Raw genomic sequence first — 21,085 nt, 5'->3', positions numbered from 1 at the left:
GATAACCTGGAACCGATGGTGTGTTACGCGTGCCGAAAGGAAGACACCAGTAAGTCGGAGGCTGGTGGACTCCAGGGGCCAGAGTAAAGGGGAGTAAGAATTTGTCAGGCGGCCCCATCAGTGCTTCGAGGTAGGCGACAGGTACCTGAGAGCAACCCTGGCAGCGGATCGGGGCCATTTCCACGCGCTGAAGCAGGGATGGCCCCAGGGCATAATGCGAGCTATAGAAATCCACCCTCGAGGCTGTCCTGTGCTCTACCGACATCCTCAGCCTTTACCTCTGATGGTATGTCCAAACTGTAGCTCCGTCCCAGGCTAGGGACCTTCCTTCCAGAACCCCTCGTCCCGTTTCCTGTGCACCCCGTTCCATGGAGAAGTGGGGAGTTCCCAGATTCACACACACACACACCTGTGCTGTATGAAATCCATCCACGGGGAGGACTCCTGCACGCCAGTCATTCTGGAGCCACGCCCTTCTGACTGATCATCCTGCAGTCTGGGGGTACCCAGCCCCCTCATGCACTCGGTCATCTCCGACTTACCCGCGAGGATCTGGAAGACTCCGGTGATGTAAAACCGGCCCCCCTTGGTGAGGGTGAAGAGCTGGCAGAAGAACAGGAACAGGGACAGAACGCTGAAGATGATGGACAGGATCATGGTGGCCTGGACGGACTGCAGCCATTCTGAGGGAGGAGGCACTGGGTTAGGAAAAGCCAGGGCGCGGGGCGCGGGGAGGCGGGGCTCTGCGGCGGGAGGCGGGGCTCTGCGGCGGGAGGCGGGGCTCTGCGGCGGGAGGCGGGGCCCGGGGCACCAGGACAGCTGAAAGCCCCTCCCCGCCGCCACCGCAGCCACCACCGCCACCACCGCCGCCCCGGGCAGCAGCAGCAGCAGCAGCATCCCTCCTGTGAACAGGGGTCAGACTATTCACTTTCCCACTCTTAAAAGTCATTCTTTACTTCCTGCTTTCTTTCGGAGGGGAAAAAAAGGTATTAATACGTGCTTCATTGTAGACGTTTTAAGGAAAGGCTCGAAGACACTACCTAGTCCCACCGCAAGGAGTTAAACTCCAGTTAAAATACATTGAATTCCCTTCCAGTCTCTTAGCCAAATGCGTTACTTACACAGATGTGCGTGCGTCGAAGGGGCTCTGAGCCCCGCCCTCTGCCTCCCCTCTCCCTGCCCTCGGGGGTTCGAAGGGCTTCTTGGAGCCCCCGGATTCTGAGAATAGTTCCAAGCCACTGTTCAAAATATCAGCATCCCCCAAGGAGACAGGGAGACCATGGGGATGGCTGGGAAGAAGAAAATGCTCTTGGAGCCAAGACTAATTCTGTAGAAAGTCGTAAGAAAACGCTGATGGGAAGAGCATGCTTTATTTAGCTAGGAACGCCTGCTCTCCCGCAGCCACGCTGTGTCTTTCCTTGGCTGATCTCAGAGCAGCGGATGCTCAGTTCGACCATCAGATAGCACCACGGCTGACACTTCCTCGTCTTTGCTGAACGCCCGGCCTTAGATCAAACCTCCAGGCAGGCACCCAACTGAAATTCAGGCAAGGGAGGGAACTCTGTAGTTCACCGTCTACTGCAAATGACGGTCACTTCAGGAAGGAACGGACAAGACGCCACAACCCGGGTTTAACACCGGAGCGGGGCACTTGCCGTGTGCCCCCAGGAGACCTCCAGGGACCGTGCCAACCTGTCTCCTGCGTCCTTCCTCCCAAGCACCTGAGAACCGCTGGGGTGGGCGCTGCTCTAAACAAGAAAGATCAATCAGAGAAGACCCACGCTTGATCCTCGCCACTCAGGAATGGATCAATGGGCACTGCCTCAGAAAAACACACACCGGTGCTTAACGCAGTAGAAAAAGCTGTGAAATCTGGATGGTTTATCCTCCGTAACTCGCGAAGATGTTCCCTTTTTTTTTCTTTCCGTGCAGCATGCAGGATGTTAGCTCCCCATTCAGGGATCGAACCCAGGCCCCTGCAGTGGAAGCACAGAGTCTTAACCACTGGGCAGCCAGGGAAGTCCAATAACTCACAAAGGTGAAGCTGGTTTGAGCTGCGAGTAGCTCAAGGCAGAATTTTAAGGGTGCTGGTTAGGCTATCTGTGACTAGAGTTTCACAGACACAGACCTTTTTCCAGACTGAGACTGGAAGCATTTTAGAATTGGAAGAAGCCTGAGGGATCAACTAACGCACCCCTTTGTACCGACCGAGAGTTCCAGAGATGTTTCGATGAGCCCCACCGGCACAGCCCAAGCTAGGAGGCCCTTGATTCTAGTCTAGTGTTCTTTCCACCATGACGGACTATATGCTTCTTTTATCTTTGCAATTTCTTTGTCAATTAAGGTTAGGAAAGGATGTCTCATGGGTTGTGAGCCATCCCAGCTTCATTTTCATATCTCTAACTGAACCACTATGCCCAGTGTAGCACTTCTTCTGGAGGAGTTGGTCTGCAACAAAGCCAATGCTGCCATGATATCATTTTTTGTAATAAAGCAATTACCCAGCACTCTGGTAGGTGAAGCTGGAAACATGAAGAAATCGGAGCCCCAAATCTAGAACTAAAACAGTGACTCTATTTTGCTGCGGAATGGCCTTCAAGGCACACCCTCAGAAGGGGCACAGCTGGTGCAGGTGACATCCTAGATTTCCTTCTCTGATTCTGACATCTTTTCCTAAGCCTTTACCCATCATTAACAACAGAAACTTCTGCCAGACCTCATATTCAGAGAAAACTCAAAATCATACATGTTAAATCTACATCAATAGGAGAAGTCCCTTAGATTTAATAACGGAATGAAATTCTTCTCGAAACTCTTTCACCAGGAACTTGAATTTTAGTGCCAACCTCATTACAATTGAGTTGGCTTTCCGTAAGTTGTTCCGCAAATCAGATCACAATCAGGAAATCAAGGAAGTTTTTATTCAATGGGTCTTGGTTGAACACCTACTGTTTGGAGCCAAGCTCTCTGGCTTGTTCTGGGGATAAAAAGTTGAAGAAGAAAGTTTTCAACCTTAAGCACAATAAGTAACACACATACACGATGAGAGCAAGTCCAACTATATCCATCACAGCATGTGTGAATGGGTTCAGGTCACTCATTATAAGATGTGGAATTTCCATCTTGAATTACGTACTTCGTATCTATAGTCTGATACAAGAGATATACCTAAAACCAACAGCAGTTGAAAATCAAAAGATTTTTAAAAGAGACACCAGGCAAAATTAACAAAAAACGTACAGTAATAATAGCATCAGGCGGACGGAATTCAGACTGAAAAAGATGAAAATGGCCAAAGAGGGATATTTCATAGTGAGGAAAGATCCAGTTTACCACGAAGAAATAAAAGCCATGAATCTCTATGCATATAATAGCATGGCCTGGAAAAAATATAAAGCAAAAAATAACTGAAATATGAGAAGAAGTTGAGAAAGCTAACAATCATAGTGGAAGATTTAAGCATAGCTCTCTCAGAATAGATGTATCAAGTAGGTCAAAAATACGGTAAGAGATAGATTACCTGTATTACAGCATTAACCAATTCAGTTTAATAGCCATGTAGAAAAGTTACGTCCCTATGACAGACTACAAATCATTTTCAAAGACACATGGGACCGTCTTGCAAACTATGCAGCAGCAACAACCAAAAAAATCTCAATGCATCTCAAAAAAAAAGCACGCGTGATGTAAACACAACTAAAGGCGAACAGAAAGTAGACATTCAAAACAAACCAGCCAAAATAAATATGGACATTTTTAAATAGTATTCCAGATAATCCTCTGGATAAAGAAATCAAGATGAGAAGTAAAAATTTCTTCAGCAAGGAATGATATTGACAGTACGTGTGTTAAACCTGCAGGCTGTGGTCCCCAGCTGCGCTCAGGCCATGCACTCCATCAGAACAGGCCTGGGTACCCCCGGCTTAACTGGCTACTTGCATATTTTTGCTCCTGAATCCCTCTCCTATATAACAAGTGGGATGAACTATCTCAGAGGATTGTTGTAACGATCAAGTAAAAGTGTTGATATAAAAGCTCTGTACAATACAAATAACCCCATGAAAAGGCTGAGCTGAGGGGCAGGGAAAATAAGCACCTAGAGACTGTTCCAGGGTGGTTCCTGGGGGGCGGGGGGCATCTCCATCTGGGCCGCACCAAGTAAATGTATAACGGGAACAACCGTGTCCACATAAGCCGTATTATTATAAGGTGCCAACAGGAGCGTGAAGAAGTATTTTAATACAACTCTGCTATCGATTCATACAGAATCTTCAGCACAGAGGCTGGCAGATTATCTGTGACGAGTCAGACCGTAAATAGTTTAGGCTTCGCAGGCCATGTGGTCTCCGTGGCAACTACTCAAGTTTGCCGCCTTGGCGGAAAATCAGCCTTAGTCAATATGTAAATGAGTGGGTGTGGCCTGTTCACCTAATAGAATCTTGTTTACAAAATCAGGCGGTGGACCCAACTGGATCTGCAGGCTATCGTTTGCCAACCTCTGCTACAGAGGAGCACAACCGATGTACAGAAAACAATTGTTAGAGTGGAGAGACCTGGACGGAAGGGAAAGCCCTGTCCGCCGCAGTCCTGTTTCATACAGATCGACCTTAATGTGATGCCGCCATGCCAAGTGGTGAGTCTGAACTTCTCCCCAAGCCCCAAGGCAGCGAGCGGTGCTCTTTTCTCCCAAATCACAAGTGCAGGGTCGCTAGCAGAGCCCGTGACCAGCACGCACTGTCATTCTCCAGGCCTTGCTCAGCGCCTGAGAACTATTCGTGGAATCCGCAGGGGCAGCGTCGTAACCCCAACGTTGGTGCCAAGCACAGGAATTAAAAGCCTTTCGCAGACCTGCCGTTCTGATGCGCGTGCCAGGTGATAGGGCTGCTGACAGCTCTCTGACGTGGGCCAGGCCCTGGCTGCCAGCACACCCCCTCCCCCCGCAGAAGGGAAAGCTGGAGATGCCCAAGACCAAAGGTCAGATTCCTGCCCCAGCGGCAGCTAAGCAGTGAAGGAAATACATCTGCCCCCTCAGCTGTATTCTTAGCCCAGGGTCAACGATCTGGTGAGCTAAGAGCTCAGAAGGGATGCAACACCAGCCCCTCTGCGTTCTTCGGCATCTTTCACTCCCAACCTGGAGCCACGCCCCTGGCAGCCCCTCCCGGGCTTGCACTCCACTCAGGCAGTTCATAAAAGCTCTCTGACTCCATGGAGAGGACAGCTTTTCCGGAAGGTGAATGGAAGGACGGTGGCAGTTGAGTCAGAGCATAAACTGGGGGGAGCTAAGCCAGGAGGAAAGAGGCCGTGGGGGTGACTCACCACTGCAGGAGCAAGAGCCACCCATCTGCATAATGCTGTGCTGCTTCGCAAAGCCACGTGACCCACCGGGCCTGGATCCCCGCCCTCAAACCTCGCTACCCACTGCCGTGCCACAAACCGCCACTCTCCTTCCTCCTCGGGATGAATGTCATCCCGGAGACGCTGACTTGCAGAGCGGCCTGCCTCCTATCCAGGTGGCCTTGGCTGTTAAGCTTCGCCACCCCACCCCGCCCCGCCCCGCGCGGTCCTCGCCCAGGACTCCAGCTTGTTCCCATTCAGTCCGGCTGGGAGCTTTGACATCGGGCCCGGGGCTCGGGCTAACTTTGCCCGTGACCCACGCAGGACGCTTGCCACAGGGGAAAGCTACACAGGGGCTTGCAGCTCCCTCTGTCCAGGAGCCCACGCGGATGAGGAAGACCGCAGGGGAGGCTCTTTCAACTGGCAATAACGAGGGCGTTTCAACTCCAGCACAACCTCTGGCTGCTGACTCGTGAATAGAAGTTCAAGGCGCTCTGGCTGCAGCTGACACCGTCACTCAACTCACTGCCCTCGCAACCAAGAGGCTTCCCGATGGGGCACGGGAACTAGTTTTCCGGAGTCTAATTTATATGTGTGGTTTGATACCACAGGTCTTATTCTCACGAGTCTTCAGACTTGAACAGGGAATATAATACAGCCATTGAGGTTCTGCGGTGACGGAAAATACTCAGCTGTTTCAGGCTTCCCCTCTTCCCTCGTTGGAAAACTCTAGTAACAGGAGGGTCAGGTTAGGCTGTGTTTCCCAAAGACTCGCTGCTGATTACACAGAAAAACCGAGGGAGCTGCTTCCATGGTCAACTCCTCGGACGCTGCAATGTACAATGACGGACTCAAGGCTCCGAGAAGTCTTACCGTTAAAAAAATAGCCTGGGTAACTTTTAAATGGCGTTTTCCAGATTGACTTATTGGAGAACCTCTTTTGTTGGTGTTGCTAAGAACAGGCCACAGACAATGACAGTGGAAAGGAGAAAGGCATTTTAACTGCCCGATCACAAGCTGTGCTGATGGAAATGTACAGGGAAGGAGGGTACGCCTGGGGGCAGGGGGCTCTCCGTCTTTGGCTTTAAAAGGCATTCTCCATATAAAAATAATCAGAGGTTCCCTCTCCTTTTTAATCCTAACATATAAAAAGGAAGGCAGGCATCATGGAAATTAAGAGCCCCCAGCCCCAGCACCCACTCTTCTCTCCTCCCCATGCCTACTGAAGTTCTACCCAACTTCCAAGGCCCAGCTCAAAGGTTCCCCTCCCCGCACCCGCTGTCACAATTACATCCTGAACAGGAAGAGGCTCCGGGACACATGGGGTGTGATGGGTGCCTACTCAAAGTCCCACCTCCACGCTCACCCTATTAGGCCAGCAGGGCACCTGCCCCAGGTAACCAGCTTGTAAGAGGCAGACCCAGTGCAGAACTCCCGGTACCCATCCACTGGGGTGCTGAGACGTTGAAAAGCACGTTTGAAATCTAACAAATTAAATGATCCTGCTGGCCTTCTTCGGGTTTGGCATCCACAGAACACAGGGAGGGAGGAGGAAGAAGGGGCCGGCGACCAGAGAGAGTCTCCCCTTCTCTGCTCATGCACCTGCCAGGCCATCTGCACACGAGAAGCAGCAAGAGGCCGACGCTTGCCACCCGGAGGCAACACGTTAGCCAGCTGGGACAGCAGAGGACTGTCACCAGCTCCAGAAAAGCCACTGCAAGAAGAAGGCATCGCCCACAGAAAGGAAGACCCTCGGGAGATGAGACCACAGCCTCCAAATATTTGAAGAGCCAGTCTGGGGACACGATGGGGGTTTAAACTCCTTGAGGACAAGCTTGCAACCTGTAAAACCCAGGTCCAGCCCCCCAGGCATGAACGGAGACAACACAGAAACGACTGGAAATGCAGGGGACAGTCGTGGCCTCAGCGACGTAATGTGTCAGTGGCAGCACCCCGTGGCATTGCCCCCGCACCCGCGGGCCCTCCCGCCCGGCCTCTCTGCCAACCCCGTCCCCGCACCCGTCAGCTGCCGGAGTGTCACAGACCCACTCTGGACCCCTCCACGCCTTCTGGCCCTCCTCTCATCAACGGCCCAGCACCAGGACGTCAAATGCCCTCCGTAGACACGGATGACTCCAGAGCTGGGTTTCCAGCCCAGACCCCTGCCCTGAGCCACAGACTCCCAAACCCAAGCGCTTCGCTGACTTGCTGCATTCTCGGTGCAACGGCCAGAACGAGCTTTCAAAACACAAAGCAGGTCGCGCCACGCTTCTGCTCCAGACCCTTCAGCGTGGCTGGGCTCTCCTTCTCAGCATCATGGCCCGAGCCGTCGGCCCGTCCTCTCCTGCCTGTAGCACACTCAGACACGCCAGCCCGGCACTCGTGGACACACCAAACTCTTCCCGCCTCAGGGCCCCGGCCCCTTTCCATCACCTCCTGGAATTCTCTTCCTGCTCTTCTTCACACCGCTGGTCTCTGCCATCTTTCAAGCCTCCATCCACGGGACTCTGGCAGGAAGAGGCCTGCGGTGACCAGCTGCTTCCTCCCCAGTGGTGACTTGCTATTCCATCACTCTCTGTGTCTCCTGCAGAGCGCTGCCTACTGCCCCCAAGGACTCATTCATCGTCTCTCCTCCGTCTCCCTCGCGTAACCGTGAGCTCCATCCGCCAGGGCAGGGACTGGTCTTTCTTGTTGAGCTCTGTCTGCCCGGCACCTAGGATGCGCTCCCTATATTTGAAGAATGGATGAATGGACCACGCTGGCAGCTCTTTGAAAATGGAAGAGGTTCTCTTGAAAGGTAGTGAGTTCCCCATCACTGGGAGGATGTGCACACATGGTGGGCACACTGCAGAGAGTCCGAAGCTAGTGGGATGGGAAGGGGTATGAATCTGATGACCTCCCAGGTCCCCGCCAACGTCAGAGGCTACGTGTGTGCTGATGAGCAAACACCCAGAAGGCTTCGTGCCAGGCTTCCTCTTCTCAGGCACCAAAGACCACATCCTCAGACCACCCCACGGCCAATCCCTGCTCCTGAACTACAAGGGATGCTTTCTCGACTCTGGTAAAATCCTGGGAATGCAATTTACCTTTTTTTTTTTGCGGTACGAGGGCCTCTCACTGTTGTGGCCTCTCCCGTCGCGGAGCACAGGCTCCGGACGCGCAGGCGCAGCGGCCGCGGCTCACGGGCCCAGCCGCCCCGCGGGATCCTCCCGGACCGGGGCACGAACCCGTGTCCCCTGCATCGGCAGGCGGACTCTCAACCGCTGCGCCACCAGGGAAGCCCCTGGGAATGCAATTTAAATCTTTTAAAAAGCAAAGCCTGAGCTGCAAGGGCCATATGGTACAGACACAGGTCTGGACAAGCCTTCTAAATTAACTCATGGATGCTGGCGTCTGATGAGAGACTCCAAGGGCTGAAGCGTCGTCATTATGGCACCACAGCCCACTCCCCGCACCTCCCTCGCCTGCCAGGGCCTCCTCATCCCACGAGGGCCTGTAAAATCAAGAGCCACTACTGGGTCAGAGCTTGTGGGTTGGCCCACGGAGCCACAGAGATTCTAAATTGCAAAACATGAACCCGCAAGTGCAGAGGGCCTCCTGTGTTTACTAAATTCTGACCAAAAGCTGAGCCACAGATGAGGAAATGGTATGATGTCCTTTTGCAGAAATGACAATATGCCGCCAAATGGATAAACGAGATGAATCTGAGATCACAGAAGATACAGACACAGGAGAGACCACCGAGGGCTCGAGTCGGGGGCTCCTGAGACTGGCAAGACTTATTTTTTTCTAATTTTCAATCCGAAGCATTGGTCTAATGCTGCCCACACAACCTAACGGCCACGAGGTCGCTGCTGCTGGAAATAGATAGGTGCATCTCTACTTTGTAAGATTTCTGGTGCATTCTGCCTTATAAACGCACAAGACTGTTGCTGAGTCCAACCTGGAATAAAACAGCTGAGAAACGCATACAAGACAGAGCAGGTCTCAATGAAATCATAACAATTAGAAACCTATCCATCTGCACCAAACTCCTTTCTGGGGTCTAGAAGGCCCTACAGGCTGGCTCGCTGCTCCATCTCCTGTGCTCTCTGTTCCTCAACTCTGCCAGGCTCCTTCCCGCTCCAGAGATCTTGTGCTCGGGAGGCCCCGCGGTCTAGAAGCTGCCCCAGATGTCCCTGCGGCTGACCCCTTCCTGGTCATCCTCAGGCGGTCATTTCTCCAAGAGGACACCCTTCCTCACCCCAGTCCCTCATCACACATCGCCCTGCTTTTATCCTCTTTGTCCTTCCTATCACTGCCTCTGATTATCCACGTTTATTGACTGTTGCACCCAGTACAACGGAAGCTCTCGTCCACTCTTGCAGCCTTGGTGTCTGCGGTGGAATCTTCTACGGGGCAGGTGTTCAGTGAATAGTCCTGCATGAAAGAACAGAGGGAGGGGGGAGTCCGGAGGTGGGAAGTTCAGGATCAAGGAAGTGAGAGAAGGCTGAAATTCCAAGATGAAGGGGAGGAGAGATAGGAGGTGAGGCTTAATGGGAAACAGGAACAGATCATTCAGGTACGGACCTGAGCGAAGAGGCTCATCTGAAGGTGCAGACCAGTGGAGGACCTCTGAGAGGTTTTAAATTGAGAGTAATACGATGAGGTTTGTATTTTTAAACATCGTCCTTGATTCATTATGCAAAACGGGTTACCAGGAAGGAAGAAAGGTCAGGAGACAGGAGGCTGCAGCAATGGCCTGGCAGGAACTGCAGGCATGGTGAGAGGCGTGAGAACGGAGAGTACCCAGTACCCAGTGGGGCCGAGGACGATTCTGAGAAGGGAGAGAAGGAAACACATGCAGGCAGACTCTGAGCATGAAGCTCACTGGATGGTGAAGCAGCGCCCACTGAAACGCTAGGCACCGTCAGAGAGGGAGATCGGGTGGCGGGGGGCAAAGGCTGGCTGGTTTGGAGATGCCTCTAGACATCCCCGCCAAACTGTCAGGTAGGTAGCTGTATAGGCTACAGGAAGGAAACACGGATTCAAGAGACATCACGAAACAGTGAAGGCTTGTTAATGACTTGGGAGGTGGAAAGAAAGAGAGGGAAGTCGAAGGAATATCCAGTTTCCAATATGGGTCACTGTCTTGCTGATGGGGCCCAGGACACAGCAGAGATGGGCTATTCGGAGAATCCTGAAGTAATTGGGCTCTGCTCTGAAACTGCATAGGACACAGCCGAGCTCTTGTAAAAGAGTGTGATTGGTATGGAGGGGGGTAGTCAAAGCCCTGAAGAGAAGAGTTGCAAGCCAGGCTTACTGGGAGGTGCTTGCTATTAAATTTCTATGAATCGAGAAGCCATGCTTCCCATGAAGCCAAACGACTCCATTCTCAGCCTCCCTTGTCACTAGGTGTGGTTCTGTGATGAACTTCCAGGAAAAGATAAAAGCAGAAGTGTGTGGTCTATCCGGAGACATTTCATTAAAAGGGAGGGGGACACATTCTTCTCCTCCCTCTTTCTCTACCCTTGCTTGAAGGGTAGAGAAATGGCTGGCGCTCTAGCAGCCTTTTGGTCCATGAGGATGAGGACCAAATCTGAGAGATGGCAAAGAAATAAGCTAGAAAGTGCCTGGGGCTCTGACAATTTCATGGAACCACCATACCTATCTCAGGCTGCCTACTTCCACACTTATTCTGAAAGAGAGAGAAATAAACTATCTTATTTAGGCCACTACCATTTAAAGATGTACTGCTTTATGCAGTCAATCTTAATCCCAATCGGAACGCTGGCCAACTGGTCTAATGTGTCCTTCCATTGCCTTCCCCTTGCTTTAGGTCATCATTGCCTCAGTAGGGAATCGCTTCCTCCCTGCCTGTATTTATTTAAATCCTGCCCATCCTTTGGAGGATGGATCAGATCCCCCCTCCCACATGAGACCTGCCTTCCACTTCCTCCCCTGAACTCCGGCACTGCCCGCGTGTCCCCACTCCTTGGGTATCTGGCCTATGCTGCCTGGACAGTGATTCATCTCCCTGCACAGAGCTCAGGACTGTCAAGGCCAACGTCCACATTCTCCAAGTCCTTCTATTCCTCAGGCCGAAAGGCATTCAAAACAAGGTCATGATAAATAGTCCCCCACTACTAAGCCTCCTTCACCTCTACCTGCAGCCAGGATCAGGATGGGGCCAGAGGGTGTGTAAATACATTTAGAAAATGGAAAAGCAGACAGAGTTGAGGGCATTTAGTAAGGAATCTAAAACTACTCTAATATCCAGAAAGAGTTTGAGGGAAAAAATCTAATCTGTTTCCTTCCAACTGAATAACGTAGATGTTTTGACTGCCGTGCAGTTAATGTAGCAACAAACACCATCCATATAAGAAAAAAAGGTGAATGACGCCCTGCAGAGGTGAACTGCCCCAGCCCCGCACAGGCAAACGCAAGCCCCTTCAGCAAAAATAGCAAGTCATGTAAACCAACGCGTTTTCACATCACATGCTTGCGACATATGCTTCACAAATTGGTATCTGTAACGAATTACTTTCAATTACTGAAATAAAAAGTATCTTTGAAACATTCTAAGAGCAAATACGGACCAAGGTGTCTGGTTTACAACTAGCAGGGTTCATCTGTAAAGGCCGTCTAATATTTTTAATTATGTATTTTTTTTCACCTCTTGTTTGGCACAGAAATGGTTAAACCCAATCGAAAAGGCAAAGGAGGCCCAGAGGCTTCACCCCAATCAGAGCTGAGGCTGTAACACAAGCTGACCCATCAGAAGATGAGAACGAGATACCGACCACTGGGAAAGCTTAAATGGAAAGTTCTGACTTAGAATCAGCCCAAGTGCAAACAAACCCAGCTTGTCCAGAGTTCCTCAGAACACCCTTACTGGGAGAGGCGAGAAGGCAGATGTGGAGGAGAAACACAATCTGGGACCCCGCCCCAGGGAAGCAACCACGCGGATTTGGATAAAGACCCGCGATGCACGCCCCAAAGTCACGGTCAACGAACCCGGGAAGATGAGCTTGTACACAAAGAGCCAGCCGAGCGATCGGAAAAACGCTGCTGTCTCTTCGAGAGCTGCTGCGAGGGCGGAACAGCAGCCACTCCCGACCGCAGAAGATGCAGAAGGCAGGTCAGCAGCAGGCAAACATCACCGTCCAGCAGGCAGGACAATTTAGATCACTGCGCCTCTGCCGACTCACCCCTCTTGAAACCCAGTCGGGTTGGAGTATGCCTGCCAAAACTGCCCCTTCCGGGACTGAGAGTCGAGAATCCCCTGCCAGCCCCAAGTGGCCAAATGCCAGCTGGGCAATGTCCAGGTGGACACCTGGTGGCGAGACCGAGGGGGGGGGGGTCAGGGAAAGCCGGCCCTTGTGGGCGGAGTCACCACTCGTGGCCACCAGGTGTCAGTAGCGAGCAGGGAGCCTCCCATCCTGAGCTTCAGGGAACTTCAGCCAAACCCTGCCCCGGGGACCGGATGCTGTGGCTTTGGGGCCAAGCAGTGCTGTGGCCACATGCGCAGACACTCCTGAGTGTTTCAGTTATTTGACTGCAAACTCACAATGCAACCTCTAGGGTGGTTTGAATTCAGTATCCTTCACAGACTCAGAGAAAAGTTTAAGGACTGCTCCCTTCAGCAAAGACTGGGGTCTTTCTTTTCTTCGCCCCAGGAAAGTGGAAACATAAAACAGGGTCTTCCAGTCCTTGCCTATCCTCCCCATATAAACTACAGTAGTTCGCGCAGTTTCTCTTTATACTGAGGTTGCAGATATTTCATTGGTGATGCTTCAGGGGCAGCTTGAGTACTGTTGGATGCAGAGCTCTGAGGAGAAAAGTCCAGCAAAGAAACTGGACCGTGCAAATCCAGAACGGAGGGCCACTGCCCTTCCTGCTTTGTTGAGCTGCATCTGAACTGGTTTCTCTCACTGAGCGTAGCATCTTCAACAGAAATACTTGATCTAGGGGCAGCTGTAGCCTCATCAAAGCGTGTACTTTGCCGGTCTTTAAACCCAAGATGTCGGGAAAGCTCTGTCACATCTATAGGTACTTCCCTCTCCAGGCTAAGGACACGTCCTTTGGAACATGAGACCGTGCAGAGCCTGGCCCACTGTGTCCTCAACGCCAGGCACTGTGGCCCCTGCCAGGGTCCACGCTGCCACCAGACCCCCCCACCCGGTCACCGAAAAGAATGCATCCTATTTATCTCTGCCTCTCCACATCCAAAGACACCAGGTCCCCGCTGAGCCCTCCTTCCCTCTGGGTGCTGGGAGTATCTGGGGCGTGCTTCCGTGGCCAATTAACCCCTTAACCTGAACCCAAGAAAGCCTGGTTTCCCATATCTCACAGAAAAGATGCTAAGGACAGAGCAGTAATACTCCCGGGCTCAGCTTGGGGTTGTGCAAATAGCGTCAATGCCCCACCTTGCAACGAGGAATCACTCAACAGCTATGACGCTAAATGGTACCCCTGAGGCCCAAGAAGCAGAGAGGAACTCCTATAACTGGAGACCAAAAGCTGGCCCATCTGTCCTCAGGACAGCCCCTCCGTCACCGCACCAGGGAGACACAGGACATTCCCGGATATTCTCCCACCAAACCAAAGACGCTAACTGGATTGAAACTCCCAGCGGGGTCCACCTAAAGTTGTGCATCACCACTGCTTATGTGTGTCCACATCTCTTGGCTCACAAGGAGCCTTACACAAGTGGTGGGAAGCGGGGGGTGTGGCGCTCTAGGGCTTCTCTGAAGGCAGAGAGACTGCACAAAGACTCCCCGGGATTTCAGTGTAGCCAGCGAAGCGACCGCCCCTCCCCTGCCACGTCCCACCCCAGCCTGGCCACAACTCTCCAGCCTGTGTCTTCCAAGAAGTGCTTCCAGGTCTGCACAGAGAGAAACATGCCGCGGACAGATCGGGACGAACTTGTGGAGCAAAAAAACCATTCTCACCGTTTGCTGACGATGTGAAACAGTGTTGGACGTTGCCCAGTGAAGAGGTGCTACAGTTCTGCCAGAGGTCGGTCGCGTGTCCATTGCTCACCACCCATTGCTGCAAAGAACCAGACGTGGTAAATCAGGGGAGTCCGTGAGGAGGGACAGAAAGGGGGAACCTGTCTACCGCCCCTGCCATGCCCCGGGGGCTGCCTAGCCAGAGCCCAGGGGGGTGCTTGAGAAAGGGGAGCGGTGGTGGTGTGGCCCAGACATCCAGAGGGGAGGGCCGGGGCTTTGCTAGTGAAAAGCACTCTGTTAGTGGAAAAGTACCACACACACACACACACACACACACACACGTAAGTTGCTCTGTGCCGAGGTGTGTGCTGTAGTAGAAGGAGCCACGGACTCATCCCAGGACACCTGCATCCAAGCTCCCCTCCACCCCCGATCTCCCCAAAGCCGCCGCAGCCACTCTGAGCCCATCTCCTTACTTACAATTCCTATCGACCTCACAAGATCGCCACAGGCACACTTAAGACGTTGGCAGGATGCTGGTAAACGACGGACCAACTCAGCAATCCCCAACATAATTATCTCTCAACCTTGGAACCAGGCCAGAAACATCACGCCTAGGACTTGCTGTAGTTTACACAGAACTTAAGGCCACGGTCGCAAAACTGCCCGAGTCTGGGCTCAGCTTCAAGAAAATAAGTTTAAAAGCTAATGAGCTTGATGTCTGATGGTTTTGCAACACAAGTTATCCCAGTGACCTGTCTGTACTGGAGGAGGCTTTTCTAAGAAGGTGCCGTGTCCGCAGCGCAAAGCAGACCTGGGGCTGTGAACTCTTAGGGAAAAGCCAATGTGAACTTTCCGATTTCAAGTCCTAAAAGGCTGTTTTATGAACTAACCCGCCCATCTGATGGATGCCATTTGGAGGAAAAACCAACCTTCCTCGATACTCCACTTCCTTCCTCAACGACCCTGCATTAAGGAAGATGCTACACGAGCTTTTATCAAATGAAGGACGCGGGGGGAGGGTGGGGGAACCCCTGGATCGGTACCTAAATTCTTTGGCTTAAAGAGAGGCCTGCGCCGCGTAACCTAGCCCCGCGCTCGCTTCCTTCCTCCCCCTTGAATCTGCTCTGGTTTTCGCAAAACTACTTTTGAAAAGGCGCGGATCGCCAGAAACTGCAAAAGGCCCTGGGAGGTCTGAGACGCTTTGTCTGCGGACCGGAGGGGGCACGGCTGGCACCGCCATCCGGAGGCCGAGCTCGGGGTGCGCGCCGGGCGCCCCTCCCGCCCGCGGCCCGCCCGCCGGGACTCACGCTGACGATCGTGGAGACGAACAGCAGCACGAGCACCGCGGCGTGGAGGACGATGATACCCAGCAGCAGGAGAAGCATTCTGGCGGCGAGTCGTGCTCGGCGGAGGCTCTGCCTGGCCGGAGAGAGGGCCGAACTGGACGTGAGGCCGAGCGAACTGGCCCGAGCGAGCGAGCGAGGGAGGAAAGGAAGGAGGGAGGAAAGAAGGGAGGGAGGGAGGGAGGGGCGCGGAGGGAGGGTCCTGCGCTCGGAAGGCCCGGGCCTGGCGCCGCGCCCGGCGACCGCCGAGAGGGGGCAGCAGCCGACCGCGGCATCCCCGCCCCGCAGCCCGTCGAGCCCGCCCGCGACCGAACGTCTTCTGCGTTTGGAACAAAACAAGTGGGACGCACGACGCACGTCGAAGTCAGCCCGGGCGGCGAGGTTTTTCCAGGGTGCCAAGCAGAGGCCGCAGCGCGCCTCCTCCCACCTGGGGGCTCCGGGGGCAGCCCAACGAGGAGAAGGGGGGCGGAGGGCGAGAGCTCGCGTTCCCCCGGGGGGTGGAGCTGGGGGTGAGCGGAAGGGGCCCAGATTTCTGCGAGAGGCCCGGGGACACCAGCGGCGAACCGGGAGGGGGGGGCGCGCGGCGGGAAGCCGGGTTCCCAGATCCCAGCGCGCTCCGCATTCCGTTAGACTCCCAAGTTTCCAGCCAGTTCCTCCCGCGCAGGGGAGCCGTCCCGGCCCCAGCACAGCTTGGCTTCGACACCAGCGGCCCCGGAGAGAAGGCGCAGAGCGGGGTAGAGCGGAGAGGAAAGAACGGCCGGAGAGAAAGGCTGGGGCCGGCGCCTCCTGCCCTCCGCGCGCGCTTCCCCAGGCAGCCCTGCGGGCCGGGCCGTTGCGCTCCCGGGACAGGGGCCCAGGAGCCGGGATGGAGGGGAGCCCGTGTCCGGTGGGTAGGAGACGCGGAGGGAATGGCTTGCGTCCCCGGAGAAGCGCAGCCGGACGGAGCCGGCGGGACATCTCGTCTCCGCCACGGTGTGGTCCTAGCCCCACAGTTTGCAGACCCTAATTAGGGACTGAGACCCGCCGACCCGTGGGAGGATTTGCACGTCTGCGAAGAGGAGCTGCGTTTGGGGGGCTACTTCAGGACAGAATCTTGGGCCAGAGACATCGTTTCAATAACTCGGTTTTTAAAATACCCAATCGCAAACCTCTCCGTTCCTCCCCTTAAGGAACACGTTCAGTGACACTCTGGAATGTGCAGGAGGAAGTAAGCACGATTTTCTGATGTCTCCCAGAAGGTTTGAATTAAATCCAGTGACTCCTAATGCCGAGGGCGGGGGGTGGGGTGCACGGGGGTCCTGTACCCCGGACATGTCCACCGCAGGCACTGCTTTGCCAGTGAGTCCAGCGAGGCGAAACGTGCTCCGCCCCTGCCCCATACCCGGACACCAGCACCCGCGTCCCCGGCGGTTTATAGACCCCCAGGCACCCCGCAGCGGGTCCCTACGAGCCCCGTAGGAAGGCCGCGGGACAGGCGGTGGTCTCCCCGAGACCGCGGACCGCGCCAGCCCGAGGTCCCCTGCTCCGCGCGTTCTGTCACCGTCTACGGAAGATGCCCACGTTCCTCCTCCATCTCCTCCACCTTCCCTGCCCAAAGCACTTACGGCCTAAAGGGATAGCTGTCCCCGATCCTCGGAGATCCTCAGTGGCCTCGGGCGCAAACTGCGTGCGTCCGCTCGGCGGCTGGCGTCCGGAAAGACAGCTGCTCTGCGGGGCTGCGTGCGCCGAGCGAGGGGCCGGAGGGAGGCTCCCGGCGTTCCCCTTTAACGGGAACAACGCCCTGTCTGCGTCGCTACAGTAGGGTGTGTCCCTGGGTCAGCGTGTGCAGGGGGGCGGGACTCGGGGAGGGGAGAGGGCGGTGAGGAGGGAGGCCGGGCAGGCGCCAGTTGCTCGGCCTTCACTGCGCCCCGGGAGCGAGTCGGCGACTGCAAAGCAGCGGTGACTTGTCCTCGAAACGAGGAGGCGGCGAGCTGTCTCACCTCCGCCTCCCTGGCTCCGCGGAGTTCACGGAGACCAAGAGTTGACCGATCTACTGGCCCCTCTGCCCACGTGGGAAAGCCCGCCCGAGGTCGCCTCCGTGGGTGGCCAGCGCGGGGCTCTGGGGCGCACGCAGTCGGGCCGCGCCCGCGCGGAGAGCCAGCCTGGATGCCCCTGCCACGGGCAGGGGGAGACGGCACTTAAGCGCTGGCAGACCTCCCTCCCCTCGGGCCCTGGCGTCCCTGGCCCGCCCTGCAGTCCTAGCGGGGCGCGCCCCGCCTGCGCGATCAGGTCTGCGCCCTGGCCGTGCGCCGGGTGCCTCGGATTCCCGGGACCGATCTGGCGGGCCTGCCCGGCTGAGGGTTGGGGGAGGAGGGAGACGCCCGCCCACCGCAGGACAGCGCGCCCTGGGGTCGCTGGGGAAATCCAGACCACAACCCGGAACGCTCCAGGCGAGTTTGCCTGGCTCGGCGCCCGGCCTCGGCTCGCGTCCCCGGCCACAGGGTGGGGAGTTGGCCATTTGAGGTGGGGGAAGAGCGGCCAGGGAAATCAGCTGATTCATAGCCGCCTGAACGGGTCCGCCCAGCGTCACGGGGAGAGCGGGTAACCCTCTACCGGGCGCACGACGGGCGCGCCCCAATAAGACGCTCTGGGGGTCCGGCCTCGAGGCAGGAACCCGGCCCCGGAAGGTGGGTAGTAAACGTCTGCCGGCCAAGGCAGCAGGTCACCCACAAGACACCTCCACCTGCCAGCGTCTGTGTTACAGAACATCATCGCTCTGAACGAGGCAAATACGCCCACGCTACTTATCTTACTATTACGAAAGTAGCTGCTTATTGTAGCTAATGGTACATTCTTCAAGGAAAAATAATTTGAAAAAAATCTTCCAACAACGGGCTTTCGAACATCCTTAGATTAAAAAGGAGACTCCTGGTAAAATGTTCGCTCAGTGGCCAGGACACCTCTGTGAGAGGTGGTGCGGTCCAGTGGTTAGGCACGTCGACACTGGGCTTAGACGAACCCGATTTCCCTGCTCACTCAGGGCTGCGGATTTGGGCAGTTGGCTGGAGTTTGGGGTGCTTCGGTTTTCTCATCTGGAAACAGGACTGAGAATGGCCATTTTAAAGGGTTACGGTGTTGATTAAAAAGAGTGTGTGAAGCAATTAGCATAGCCTCTGGAAAAAAATAAAGGATCAGCACCCAGTAAATTGTCACCATTGGTATTATTAGTTCACATTTAGTCCTCACAACCACCTTTTGAGGAAAGCCTGACCCCCTAAACTAAAATTGCTTATCAGTCCCGTAGATTGAAAGCACGGATGTAGGTAGAAGGACCACCTTCTACCTACCAACGGGAGTGGCCTCTTGCCTCCCGGGTCGTGGTCTCACCGGGTTTGCCCTGGGAATGGTTACCGCCCTTCGTATGTCATTCAGACATTTTTATTTATGGAACCAATATTCACACGACCACCATGTACCCCGGACTCTTCTAAAAGCACTTTGTAAATATTCACATATTTAAGTTAGGAGTCTCTTTCCTTTCCTTCCTTTTTTTCCAACTAAACTTTTAAATGAAGTATATTCATCTAGAAAAGTGCACGCGCGGTCAGATACAGCTCATTTCTTCCTTTCTTTTGAACCCAATGTTTCAGTCAATAACCAGGTCACGCCACGCTGCGGGACACCTGCACCCACCCATCCCTGGTGGTCACCTCACCGGCCCTCGCCCGCGTCCTGCCTACTCAGCCCCGAGGGGTGGAAGACGGGACACCACCCAGTGTGGCTGGTGTCACCAGCTTGGCCACACCCAGAGCCCAGCCAGGGATCCGCTACAGGTGGAGCAGAGATGACGTTTCTCCCTAACATGCTTACCAATCCAAGGCCACCTGCCAGCTGTGTGTGCAGAGCTGTTCCCTATCAGGGAAGGCCCAGCTGGTCCCCTTTCTCCCTTCCACTCTGGGTACACTGAGGTTTCTAGATGCTCCCAAAGGGTCCTTCTTGCCTCCCCAGCCAGAGTATATATCCAGCTCTTCACCAAGGATTTTAGAAACCCTCTGACTCTCCCGTAAATTCTAACACACACATGCCTTCTCCCCTGCACCCCTTTCCATTTGTGCTTGGCAGGGCGTGGGGCTGGGCAGCTCTCTGTAAAGCGTAAGCACACACCATCCAGAGGCATAGTTTGCCAAGACAACTCACCAGGCCAAACAGAGTAACCCCTTCCTCCACGCGGCTTTCTTTGCAGTCAAACGTGACGGACGCCCAGGCAAGGGCCCCCCCGGGACAGGGCAGTGGAGAGGCCGGCAGCTGGCAGATCTAGCCCTGCTGCTTCCAGCCAGGCTCCTCGAGATGTGCCCTGGTGGTGCTCCCTGTAACTGAAGCCAGACCGGGCGTCCATCCAGTTTATTCAGGGGCTGGTCCAATGCTGGGATATGTCATGGTGGCCTGAGAGCCTCTCCAACCTCTACTATTTAAAGAGACAGCGCCCAGCTTTGTGTATTGGAGAGTAAACACAATGATCCCGAGAGGCCCCGGGGGGCGTGGAGAGCCTGGACTCGGCCAGGAGAGGAGCTCTGGCTGTGCCCATCCTCAGGGCACGTGGCAGCCTGTGTGAGAACAAAGAGGTCCCCCAGTCCTCAGTCCCATCCCCCTCCCCTCCCAGTGGAGTCTGCAAAGACGAAATACACTGGGTGTATAACACGTGTGTGCAGGTAGGTTTCATCCTCTGTCAACATCATCATTTTTTTTTTTTTTTTTTTTTTTTTTTTTTTTTTTTTTTTGCGATACACGGGCCTCTCACTGTTGTGGCCTCTCCTGTTGCAGAGCACAGGCTCCGGACGCGCAGGCTCAGTCAGTGGCCATGGCTCACGGGCCCAGCCGCTGCGCGGCACGTGGGATCCTCCCAGACCGGGGCACGAACCCGCGTCCCCTGCATCGGCAGGCGGACTCTCAACCACTGCGCCACCAGGGAAGCCCGACATCATCATTTTAAGGGGCTCAAACGTTGTCAAACAGGTCATCTCTTCACAGCATCTCCGCAGGGAACCAGAGCACGTCCACAGTCCCAGCCCCCAACGGCAGAGGGGCCCTGCTACCTGCCCTGTCTGTCTAGACCCCTCCGTGCCCTACCACATGGGCAGGTACTGGAACACAGCTCCAAGAAATGGGTTCTTTCAGCTCTGTCTTCCAGGGGCCTTTTAATTGAGTCGTGATTAAAGGTTGACCTTCATGAGATAATTCAAATAAGCAAAGCTCTGCTGAGAACATTCTAACCTGTCAGGCAGGACAGGCTGGAAGAACAATTGAAGAGCTGCGGAGAGGTGGACAAATGAAAGCAGGTGTTCCTCGGGCTCTTTGCAGCTTGTCCCCCTTCAAGCTCGGAAAGCGCCCTCCATCTCTAGCAAGTCCTCCTGGGTGGAAGCTTCAAGGCAAGGGGACTTGGTTTCACTGAATGAGTTTCCTGGGGTTCTGGAAGTTTCTCCCCCTCTTACGTCG

At 54.6% G+C, this 21,085-nt stretch overlaps 1 protein-coding gene across 2 annotated transcripts in view; it reads right to left on the bottom strand.

The window, feature by feature from the left end:
* Positions 1-19,977, bottom strand: part of PMP22 (peripheral myelin protein 22) — a 28,456-nt gene extending 8,479 nt beyond the window's left edge. Inside the window, exons 1-4 of one of the 2 annotated variants that reach the window (XM_067020687.1) lie at positions 19,790-19,977; positions 15,578-15,689; positions 14,268-14,367; positions 543-683 (exon numbers count right to left, since the gene is read on the bottom strand). In XM_067020687.1, the coding sequence (XP_066876788.1) occupies positions 543-683; positions 14,268-14,367; positions 15,578-15,655 (319 nt within the window). In that variant the 5' untranslated portion in view covers positions 15,656-15,689; positions 19,790-19,977. Of the gene's footprint in view, positions 1-542; positions 684-14,267; positions 14,368-15,577; positions 15,690-17,217; positions 17,878-19,789 lie in introns of those variants that run through there. The other variant, XM_059048485.2, reaches the window with a different exon arrangement.
* Positions 19,978-21,085: the final 1,108 nt, after the last annotated feature.

This window comes from Kogia breviceps, chromosome 19, assembly GCF_026419965.1.
Source record: "Kogia breviceps isolate mKogBre1 chromosome 19, mKogBre1 haplotype 1, whole genome shotgun sequence".
NCBI classification, from domain to species: Eukaryota; Metazoa; Chordata; class Mammalia; order Artiodactyla; family Physeteridae; genus Kogia; species Kogia breviceps.
This window is presented reverse-complemented; position numbering and strand designations above follow the sequence as displayed.